The sequence below is a fragment of the Cnephaeus nilssonii genome, assembly GCF_951640355.1.
Source record: "Cnephaeus nilssonii genome assembly, chromosome: 12".
Lineage (NCBI taxonomy): Eukaryota > Metazoa > Chordata > Mammalia > Chiroptera > Vespertilionidae > Cnephaeus > Cnephaeus nilssonii.
The window spans coordinates 51,991,889-52,004,126 of record NC_137083.1 but is presented as its reverse complement, the minus strand read 5'-3'; the positions used below and the strand labels follow the sequence as shown (position 1 = coordinate 52,004,126).

At 41.7% G+C, this 12,238-nt stretch overlaps 1 protein-coding gene across 1 annotated transcript; it reads right to left on the bottom strand.

The window, feature by feature from the left end:
- Positions 1 to 1,450: 1,450 nt before the first annotated feature.
- On the bottom strand, positions 1,451 to 12,238 carry CLEC5A (C-type lectin domain containing 5A; the record flags this gene model as incomplete). Its single annotated transcript, XM_079785502.1, has 7 exons — positions 12,113 to 12,238; positions 11,511 to 11,611; positions 10,454 to 10,513; positions 8,527 to 8,586; positions 6,333 to 6,469; positions 2,730 to 2,836; positions 1,451 to 1,565 (listed from the first exon to the last, which is right to left on the bottom strand). Exons 2-7 carry the CDS (start codon positions 11,590 to 11,592, stop codon positions 1,451 to 1,453), a joined length of 561 nt encoding a protein of 186 aa, XP_079641628.1. The 5' UTR covers positions 11,593 to 11,611; positions 12,113 to 12,238.

Here is a 12,238-nt window from a genome sequence, read left to right as displayed (position 1 = left end):
ATCTAATGACATTTATATTATTAGACATAAATGGTAAGCATTTTACTTAGGTGACTATAATTTCCATTTATTTTGTACAGTCTCTCATGGTTTAATTCTTGCTACTGAAAACCCACGGGCATCTCTTTTCTCTTTTCCATGCACTGAGGAGGGTCTGTAGCCTATGTATAGTACAGAGAACAGACAGGATACCCCATGACTTTTCTATCTCTTTCTTGCCTTCCTTCCCATCAGGCCAAATGGACTCTTATTTCCTTCTGCATGATTTCCATTTGTTCCTGGTGTGCCCTTTCTTTTATATGTCCACTCCTTGCCTCCACCCAATGTTTCCTTGAGCATCCCTCCCCTTTTTCTAATTCTTGATCAGCTGGACTAGTCTGGGGTCAGTGTAATGTCAACCAGTGCAAGGCTGTACCTGGCAGGGTCGGTCCAAAACTGCAAAGAGGAATATGTTGTGATCACTGGGGCCCAGGAGACTACCCCAGTTTGTTAAAATATACTCAACAAATATGATCAGATAATCAGAATCTGTTAAAATGGAGATTCAGGCCAAGACCAAGAAGATTTTTAGCTTGAGTCTCTCTTAGAGCTTTGTTGAAGAACAGAGATTCAGTCAGCTTGGTCATCTTTGCTGTTGGGTTGTCTTAAAAGGGGTTTCCTAGCAGATTCCTGGCCTGCCAAGACTCCTCCTCATTCCCTGGAACAACACTCTCTCTGCTCCAAGCTCGGCTACAAGAGTCCTTCCCAGAGCCTGGCCTCAGTTCAGACCAGGGGTGGGGATGAAGGGTGTGTGGAGGGGTCTCTTGGGAACAGAGATGAGGGCACAGAAGCAAAGTTTATCCATCTTCCACCTTGCTACTATCTAAATAAGGTTCACACCTTCTCAGTCTGCAGTTTCTCTTTGGTAGTATGGCCATGTGCTCTGAGGATCAGACAGACCCTGGCAACAGGCTTGGCCCTGTTGACCAATGAGAAATGCTCAGTTCTACAGAAAAATACCTGTCTTTATACCAACCAAGTTGCCTCCACAAAACTGATCATGTTTCCTGGAGATGGCTAGTATCCAGTCTCCCATTTGGAATACAGAAGCTCATTCCCCCAAACAGCCAAGCCTCTTCTAGTCTACAGATGCACGAAGGGATCATTGACTACATGACAAGTTCAGATAAAAAAGAATCACAGATGCAACTCTCACAGGAAATGGGGTCTTGAGGAATTACTGGCTCAGAATGAGGAGTTTGCCTCACTTGTGTACATGCAAGTATATCTGTAAAGGGGCCAGTGCATTAGCCCCGAGGATTGGTTAGGGAGCTCAGCCAGTAACCCATAGAAGACAGACACAGTAATTTGATATTCTCTATTTCTTGGATCAGTCCTGATTGTCAATGTTCTCTTTCACTATCTTCATAAGTATGTTGGTTGTTCTTGTCAGAGACCACAGAGAACTCGATCACTTGGCACGCTTTTCACAGATCCAGCGGTATGGGGTGTTACATAATGCAGCATCAAATGTGTTTGTTAGGCCTATGGTCACACAGTGGAAATCCTGAAGCTGATTGGTAACACTGAATGAGAAAAGAACATGGTTAAGGCCCATTAGTTCAGCCCTGCCTTTTCTTGATTCCAGTCCCCCTCTTATCCCCAAATCCATGTCTAAACTGATCCTTTCCTGTCAACTCTCATGTGAATGTTTATGGATTCACAGTCTTGGACTGACTCACTGTGTTTGGTCAGAAGCATTGCATGGGCCATTTGTTCCATTTCCTCCCAGAAATAATGTTTTAGTACTGAAGGTACTATGTGCACAGCAGGAGGACTGAGGAAGAAGATATTTCTTTTCCTAGGCAGCAGGTGGCTTTAGGAAAGAAATACTTCATTGGCCTTCTCCCACCTCTTTTTCTATCAGTCAGGCCCTTTCAGTCTGACTGGAAAGAGTCTGGCTTCATGAAAAGGTCTAGAGTTCTGAAGTCAAGCGTATGTGGGATCAAAACGTGGCTCCATCAGTTCCCAGCTTGGTGACATTCAACACATTTCTAAGTCACTTATCCTCCATTCAACTGTCTGTGAAATGGGGTTTAACAAAAGCTTTTTTCTGTATCATCATTGTGGGTAGTGCAGGAATGACATGTGTAAAGTGTCTGGCATTTAGTCAACAGTGAATATTAATTTCCACTCTTCTGTGGGAAGCCCAGTTACAGGCAGGGAATGGACTTGCTTTCTATCTGACTCAGCCTCTTCAGATGTACACTGGCAATGTTCTCCGCCAATGCTATGTTCATGGAATGAAAGATAGGAGATAGCTCCTGGGAGTTAAAGTTTATAACTTTAAGACAGAGATAAGTTGCTTATGATTATCTTTCTTTGGATAAAAAAGCCACATCTGGGAAACTTGTCAGAACTTAGTAATAAAATATGATCTGTGGGTTAAAAGAGACTTATGAGCTAGATCAAACAAATGGTATATATGTGGGTTTGTTTGGATCCTAATTTGAACAAAATAATTTGTTGTATGAATATTCTTCTCTCTATTTAGAAATGTTTGGTATGTTCCATAATAAAAAAATTACCAAAAAATGTATCTCTGGGATGGATGGGTTGGAAGAAAGGAGAGAAATAGAACAGAGAACTAGGTCTCAGCTTTGTGCTCTTCAGGAAAAGTCCACTAAATCTCAGATCTGGACTCCTGAAGTGAACAAAGTTCACTAGAAAAATGTGGGTTGTTCACATACGTGCCGTTGAAAACAGAGTTGTTGATCCAGTGCCAATTTTTCTTTGCATGCTGGTATAGTAAGCCAATAAAATACTTCTCAGGTCCAGTTATCTTCTGGAGGAACTCCTAGAAATTAAAAAACAAGCAAACAGTTCAACAGAAGGTTCTTTGCTCTTGCTTCCTTGGGTTAGTGGGCCCATGATCATATCTGATTCTGGGAACAAGGAAGGCTGGTAGAGGACTCTACGGCTGCCACTCAACATAAATCCTAGAGAAGTAATTCTCAGTCTACACAGAGCGTCAGGACCACTTGGAACTCTTGTTCACACAAGCTGTTGGGCTCTTGCGCAGTAGATCTTCATAGGTTTTCTGTAGGGCTCTAAAGATTTTCATTTCTAACATATTCCAAGGTGATGGAAAATGAAGGGGAGGGTACTATATATCTCAAAAAAGGCAATTTCAAATATACCTTTATTTGATTCTCTCTGCATAGGATTGTTTTCCTTGCCAGAAATTTTTTATTCTGAATAAGGTTTTTGAGGTCAAGTGAATTCCTTGAGAAAATAGGGAGATTTAAAGTGTATTGCTAAAGCAGATAATTCCATGAGAAATAATCAGTGTTTATTGAGTATTTCATAACTTGATGCTAATCCAAGACATCATAGTTAATTAATGAACCACAAATCACCCCAGCCAGAAGTCTGGGAACTCCTGGCCTCTTCTGTAGTCTTCACATACCTTCCACAATTAGTGGATATCTGAGTCCACTTAGATATTCTCTCTTCCCCATGGCTGTTGCCTTTATTCCCCCTTTCTCAATGTTCTCCTTAATTTACTAATTAATTTTTAAAAATAATAAAATTAGATTATTTTTAAAAATTAATTAGCAAATTTACTCATTTAACAAACATTTGAGTGTCAATTACATACCAGGCATTGTATAATGCTAGGGATATAGAAACAAATTCATTTCTCCTAAAGAAATTATTATCAAAAGCAAGGATTGGCAATCTACAGCCAGTGGGCCAAATCTAGACCGTAGCCCATTTTTGTAAATAAGGTTTTATTGGAATACACCAAGGCCCATTTTTTAAAACAAATTGTCTATGGCCGCTTTTGAGGTACAATGGAAGTGTAAATTAGTAGTGACAGAGACCTTATGACCTAAAAAGTATGAAATATATACTATCTAGCTCTTCAAGAAGAATTTTGCTGACCCATGGTCTAAAACAAGGTTTCTTAACCTTTAGCCCTTTTGCTGGAAACCATGGATAGTTTCCAAGGGGACCTATGAAGCTGTTAGAATTTTATTCATGTAATGTTTCTGGGTAAAGGTGCATAGATTTCACCACCATTTTTAAAACCTCAGTCATGCCAACATGTTGAAGATCCACAGGTCTAATAATAGAAGATAATGAGTCAACCAGTGTAGTGAGGTATCCCAGGAAATACGTGCTAGATCTGGCACAGGCAGAAAGAAGAAGTGATCAATTCTACATGAATTTGGGGTTTTCCAGAAAGACTATAGGTGAAGTGATATATGAAATGAATTTGAGGAGATAGCTGTTTGTCAGGCAAAAACATGGGTCAGGACTTATCCTTTTTGGAAGAGGGGGCATCAGATCACAGCAGACTGCACAGCAACCTGGAGCATTTGAGGAACTAGAGGCTGTTCAATGTGGCTGGTGCAGAGCTAGAAGGGAGGTGGGCTGGCACACAAACCTTGGCAGAAGGCAGAGGCTGTACTATATGTCATGCTATGGAAGCTGGACTTTAACCCATTTTAATTTGGCAAATGGCACAGACAGTTAAAAGCCTTACTTATTTTATTATATCAGTTCTGTGGGAGATAGGTAAGATAAGTCAAAACTAGGGATAAAGAGAGGAGTTAGAAGAATTTTGAAGAAATCCAGATGAGAGGTGAATTATTGCTGTACAAATATAGGAAAAGATTTGGTTAGCAACTAATTTAGGAGAGAATAGAAAAGATGAAGTCCCAGAAACTGTCAGCATTTGCTCTTGGGTGACACAATTCCAAGTATTTGGAATTCAAGAGGAAGAGCAGTTGGAGTAAAATATAATGACTCACTTTGATATGGTGAGTTTGTGATGCTTTTTAAAGATCAAAGTGCATTCCCTGCACTTTAAGTAAATATATGCTGTGTGGTCTAGAGAAGGCTGAGCTGGAGATACACTTGAGAATCATCAGCAAACCACTAGTGTTATGAGCTTTTTCTGGGATTGGCATGGTGGATAATGCCAAGTAGTAGAGAATGCCAAGGATCACACTTGAGATGCCACAATACGTAAGGGATAGTAGAGGCAATGAGAATATTGACTTTCTGTTCCATTCCCTTCATCTTTTTTTCTTTTCTCCCCACTCTCTTGCTCCTGGTTCTCTATGTTAAAGTATTTCTCCTTCCCATGGGGGTTCTTAGCTCTTTGTTGGACATCTACATCCCAGATTCACAGAAGACCCTCTTACAAATTCTTCTCAATAACAGGAGGACTTTTTAGAAGAAGGGTGAAGGGGTAGAGGGAAAGAAGCACTATTACTGTATGTAGCATAATGTCCAGCACTTAGCAAATGCTTAGGATGTGAAGAGGTAACTACAAAGTAAAATATGTTAGGGTCTAAATTGAGTAGAGTGTGGGTTTTGGAGGTAGAGAGATCTCAATTCTATCTGCTGTCCTTTAGTAGGTGCATGGCCTTGGCCAAAGTACTTTTCTGTGCCCTAATTTCCTCATATATAAACTACAGCTAATAATACCTCCTCAGAATTGTTATGAGCATAAAAGGAGATACTAAAACAAAGCTTTTTGCACAGTGTTGGCTTTTTTATTATCATAATTGTATACTGCAATCCCAAGTCTATGACCTAACTAGAGACCTGGTACATGAAATTTGTGCACAGGGGTGTGTGGGGGTGGTGGTCCCTCAACCGGCCTGCGCCCTCTCACAGTCCAGGAGCCTACAGGCCTAAGCCATCAGTTGGATATCCTTAGCATTGCTGTAGAGGTAGGAGAGGCTCCCACCACCACCACCACTATGCTTGCCAGTCGTGAGCCCGACTTCTGGCTGAGTGGCACTCTCCATGTGGGAGTGTACTTACCACCAGGGGGCAGCTCCTGCATTGAGCATCTGTCCCCTGGTGGTCAGTGTGTGTCATAGCGACTGGTTGTTCTACCATTTGGTTGATTTGCATATTAGCCTTTTATTATATAGGATTATTTGTATTTTACTCATTTTGTTAATTGGCATCTTCCTTATTAATGAGGCAGACTGGAATGATACATTAATAGCTTACATCTTTGAAGTATTCTATAGTTCTTAAACAACTTTTATACACATCAGCTCATTTGGTCATTCCCTGCACTTTAAATGTCCCCAGGATAACAGTCTACTTCTGTGCCTTATGGATTTCACTAGCTCAAATGGACCTGAGGAGAACATCCCATTGCTACCCCAGCTCCAGATTCAGAACAAGGAGCTTGAGCTCCCAGACAGCCACCTCTTCATCCCCTACCTCACCCCAGCTCGACCAGTCAAATTGTCCCCCCCTCCTCCCACTGAGACTGGTGTCAGGTGGGCTCCATTATTGTATTTTTCTCATGCTCTCACCAGTTTCTCTGGCGTGTTCACAATGGCTAACGTTGAGTCTTGTTCTTTACACATGTCCATGCTTTTGTTCCAAGACATTTCAGAGGTGGACAACAAAAAGCATCTTCCTTGATGAAAATTCCAACTGCTGGGGCAGACTAAGGAAATCCAAGAGAAGAGAGCATGATATATATGACCATGATATAGTGGTTGTAGGCGAGAGCCCTGGAACTAAGTCATAATATAGTAGGACATAGGTTTCTTTATAACAATTATATTCAAACAAATCATCCTCAATTCAGGAAGAAATTTCATCCAGTCTAATTTCAGTATCCCTATGTATAACATGAAGGGAATGAATTAGAAGGTCTTTATGGGTCCCTTTGAGCAAAAATGCTCCATAAGAAAGGGGGCAATGGGAAAAGTCTTTTTATTATTATTATATTTTATTTTCAAAAAGGCATCATTTGTTCCGCTTTCTCTCGCAGGTTACATAATCAAGGCCTTTAAAAAAATTAATCAAGAAATCTCACTTTCATTGGCAAGTGAGGCCATGCTGTTAAAAGCAGACAAGGTTATAAGAATATAAATGTTATTAAGTCTACCAGATTTTGAGAATTATTCACCAGCATCCACACACACAAAAAAAGGAAGACTTTGCCCTCCTGAAAAGGGGTCTCTCTCTTTAGGAAACTGGTAGAGCTTCTCAAAGTCTTGACATTTGTGAGGATGCTAATAGCCCTTACAAATGAGCATCACATGATCTGTGCCAAGGCAGCTAGGAGTCAACAGGCTTGATGTTAGCAGGTAGAACATCCCTGTGGACCTGTTGCTGTTCGTGATGACATCTTCCCATTGCATTCTTACAATACACATACACATACGGGTATTCCCACTGATAAGCACACAATACTGTAAATCACTTGTAGCAAAGAGTGTTCAAATATTTATTCTTGAACTGTGTGACAAAGCAAAAATATGCCATCATTCCAATGAAAAGGGGAGGGGAATAGTTTTAACACACCATTAATTGACGTGTTTAAGTTGTTTTTTAGGGAAAGACTGCAAAGCCCATACAAAATTTAGGAAAAGAAGAACATTCAGATTTCGGCCACTGGTACCTCTCTAAAGGCAGACCTGGTACCTCTGCCCTGCCACCTGGAAAGCTTACCTCCTACTCTGCCAGACACCTTCTAGTTGAGAATATAACATTCATTCCAATCACTCTGCATTTAGAATCTCATTGCCCCTCACAGCCACATCTGGAACATTCATCATGCCTACATGGCAACACAGGGGCCATAAAAGGAGGGGATGAAAGCATCCCCTGTGAGAGAGATTGGTGAAAAGAACCCCTCTGCTCCAACTTGCCCCCCCGCCCAAAGCACTGATCATACCGGTAACTACATCCAAGGAACAAGCGGGGAAATAAGTGCCAATTGCAGAGAATCTAGTCAAGCTATCACTGCAACGAGCAGAGGAAGCAGCATGCAACTAACCCAGCAAATATGGCACATGCTTCACTCCTAAACTTCTTCCCTCAGGGGGGCCTTCTCTGCAAACAGGACTGGTTTTCCAGCTCTCTCTCTCTCTCTCTCATCCAAGTTGCTCAAGCTAGTTTTGGTCTTTCCCAACAGGATCCAGTAAGAAAATAGAAAGCTTTTGTGGCAGCAAGGGAAATAAGGAATACACAGAAGCAGGGAGTGAGGAGAATCGCTCCTGGTATTGATTTAGAGAAGTCTCCAGAATGCTGTGAGCAGCGGAGTCACCAGCAGAGCGATGGTCCCTGTTATGCTCGTCCCACCGCTTTTGTTACACAGGTCCTTCTTACAGCATTCGTACTGTAGAGTCTTTTCTCCTAAGTGTTTTGAGAGGTAGTTGTAGTTGCAGTTATCAAACTTCCAACACTGTTAGTATGTCCGTGTCTCGGCTTTGAGGTAGAGACATGCATCAAAATTAACTATACAGTTGTTGACGACAGTGCACGCACCACCTGGGTTGAGACAGGTGTAGCACCGCAGGCTATGACCTGAATGATAGAGGACAGAAAGGATGATCAAGAGCCCGAGCAGGATGAGCTCTCTTTTGCTTCCCATTGTCTACTGAATCTTATAGCGCATCCAGAATCCTGCTTCCAGCACCGCCGGGAAGAGTCTTTAAGAAATTACTACATAAGAACCTGGGGTGGAGAGGAAGTTATAAGAATGCTCTTTACCTGTTCCAGAGCTCTCTGTGGGACTGAAGCTGTTATCACCATTCCCGGAAGTCGGTGGGACTGAAAGGAAAAGAAAACTTTCAGGTAGGCATGTGATGAATATAACACACAAACTCAAAGCAGCTTCAAGTCCCTGTGACTATTTGTCTCTGGACAGTGGAGGTGACAAGGGGCTCTTGGTCATTCTGCACTAGAATTTTTCAGAGACTTTTTTTCTTGGAACCTTCCATCAAACTACTACCATTATTTGTCATGTCCCACACCCCAAGTTCTAGTTCATGTCTTTTTTTTTTTGGTGTGATAGTAGGTGTGAAATGCTGAGAGGAAGAACAGGAGATAGGAAGAAGAATGGATGGATTTAGTATCAGAAGGAAACCTCCTACTTCTTTCTCATGTTCACATTTGACACTGTTATATCCAAAGAACTGTTGGACCACTTCCCCTCCAGGCTCTACACAGCGTCTTTGCTGCTCTCTCCAGTTCTGGTGCCTCAAACCCTATATGAAAACTCATGATCAGCAACTTTTGGAGCCTTCTTTGATCAGAACTCATCAGCGCTAAGGACTGTGGCTAACTGGAGCAAGTTTCAGGGCCGGGGCTATGGGCAGACAAGAAGGCAGGCAAACTTCCAGAGCTTTTCTATGGGCAGAGAAGAGGCAAATATTTATTTGAATATAAGTAGGGGAATTTACAGGCCTCCAAGAGGCCTCATTTTTCCTGGGAACACTGGCCACCTGAGCAGGAAGCTGCAGTGGCTTCAGAGGCAGTAAAATGTATCCTCAATGGCCCAATTATTTGTCCATTGTGGTTGAAGACCTCTTTAAAAGACCCAGACAGCTACTTACACTTATATTAATAAAGCATACAAGTTAGCACTTACTTTTTATTTCAGTCTCCAGTTCAAAGGTTTTGTGTGTGTGTGTGTGTGTGTGTGTGTGTGTGTGTGTGTGTGTGTGTGATGTAATAACCAGGTTTGGGGATTGTAACTGAACAGAACTCCATAAATATTTCATGAGTATTTCCTCCATGTAGCTAACTCAGTGTACTGAGTGTCTTGTTTGTCTGGGACAAACAAGAAACAATCATTCTCTTAAAGATGTACAAAGTAGTAGGTGTCTTAAGAGGGAGTGAGAGGGAGAGGTGGGTTGAGGAAGGAGAGCCGTGCTTCACCCATCTCTTTATCCTCTATAGCTCTGGCATCGTGCCTTGTGTTTTGTAGTTGATGAATATGTCCTGTTTTTATTCTTCTTCTCTGGTTGGTCTAGTGTAGTGCTTGGCACACAAAAAGATGCTGAATACAATATTTTTTGTGTGAGAATGGACTTCTTTATAACAGTTCCTTTAAGTGTACAACATGTCAGAGTTTACTAAGTACTTTCACATTACATCACAGTGATTCCATACTAATTCCCTTCCTCAGACCCAGGAGGAAAACTGAGGACCAGACATTTCGCTCAGTCTAGTCTTGGTTTCCCAACTATAAAAGGAAGGGATGAAATAGAAGATTTTTTGCTGACTGTGTTGCATTTAATTTATTTTATTTTTTCAGCTTTATGAGATATAATTGATATATAACACTGTGTAAATTTAAGTTGTACAGTGTGATGATCTAATACAAAAATACTGCAAAATCTATTACCAAAATAAGGTTAGCGAACACCTTCATTACTTCACAGAATTGCCACTTTTTTTTTGCAGTAAGAACATCTAAGACCTACTGTTTTAGCAACTGTCAAGTATAGAATGCAGTAGTCACCATGTTATACATTGGATGTACATTCCAGAATGTATATATATATTATAAATTAGCAGATATTTATGCACATTTCCTGCCAAAGAACTTCTTGGGAAAAGTCCTTGAGAAAGGTTTCTAAAGAGAATTGAGCACATTAGAACATGATGGAGAAGAGATTGTCATGCACGTTACCTGTTCCATAGCTCCCTGTGGGACTGAAGCTGTCATCACGTTTGCCAAAAATCTGTGGGACTGCAAAGAAAAGCAGCTATTGGCTCAGCCCCAATTCAGGATGACCATAACCAACAAACATCCTCACAGGGGCTGCTAGGTACTGTGACTATTTTTTAAAAATATATTTTATTATTTTTTTACAGAGGAAGGGAGTGGGATAGAAAGTTAGAAACATCGATGAGAGAGAAACATCAATCAGCTGCCTCCCACACACTTGGGGATGTGCCTGCAACCAAGGTACATACATGCCCTTGACTGGAATCAAACCTGGGACCCTTCAGTCCTGAGGCCGACGCTCTATCCACTGAGCCAAACCGGTTAGGGCCACTGTGACTATTAATGGAAAATATAGAGCTATCTGACTCTGGCCCACAAAGACATGTACGTATATATTTTTTGTGTGAATATGTTCACTTATTTATATTTGTATTGTCTTCCTGCTCTTTGATGTGATACAAATTGTACCTTTGGATTGGGTCATAAGGAAGACACTTCTTACCCAACCATGCCTCCTAAACTACATTTCCTTCCTCATTTATTTTCCCTACTAGCTTCTGGGGCTGGAGAAGATTCTACTGCTGCAATTGCAGTACCATTTCTTGATAGGAGGCTTTTCATTCTAAGCATTTAGATGAATTCATTTCTGTGTACATAGGAGGAAAGTCCTCCCTTCGAAAAAACCCATTATCTTACAGCTCCAATAATAGGTTGAACTGCAGCTGAATTTTCAGATTTAAGCAACAATAGCGAGCACTGCTGAGTATCTCAGCTCAGATTACCCCACTAATGTTCTACGATGAAAGCTTTGTGTGGGGTACTGAGTCCATTCTACATCTCCAAGGTAGAGCAAGGAACCTGGCCCTTTGTGTGTTTTGGGAAGGGAGAGGGGTATTGTCAGTTGCTCTCAGGTGGAAAGACTTGGGCACTTAACCTATACATTTAACCATGCATTCCGAGAAAAGATCCAAAAACAAGACAACATGGAGTTGGGGTAAGAGATTGCTCAAATACTCACAATAAAGCAGAAATAAGGTCATTCCGACAATTTTAAGCACCACTACGATAAGCCCAGAGATGATCATGCACCACCAGTTCATGATGATGAGATGAGGAGGCCTGTGGGGATTAGAGCACAGTACCCCCATAAGTGTCTGGGGACAAGACTTCTCTTCACTAGGACATATGCCAATGCCTTTCTCAGAGCACCCTTAGGAGGGGGGCTTAAAGGCAGGCATGCCATTGACAGGTATAAGGAGGAGACCCAGCACAGGCCCAAATATGAATAGGATCTTGTGCTGGTTGGGAGCCTTTGAACTTGGCACACTGTCTCTCCTTCACCCATCTCTCAGCTCTGGGCCTCCGCCTTGTTCCCATTTGTGGCCTCCTAAATTCTGTCTAATGAACTAAATCCTTTTCTGGACTTTGAAAACCCTTTGCCTTGAAATGGTTCTTGCTCCCTAGCATCTTAGTTAGTAGTCTTGGCCATCCTGACTTCAGCTGTCAGAAGCCTCAGTCTTTCAAAGACTATGTCAGGAGCTGATAGATAGGACAGGTGTCCCTGAAGGTCTTGGCTCTGGGGAAGAGCCAACAATCTGTGCAGAGAGGACATAGACTTACCTGCTCTCTCCCTGAAAGGTTGGATTGGTTTGCAGTGCGGATCTTCCTGGTGGTCTTATGCGTGGTGTGGTGGGCAGAGCCTTTTCTCCTGAGAATATACTCCTTCTGCTCAGGCGACTCCTTCCT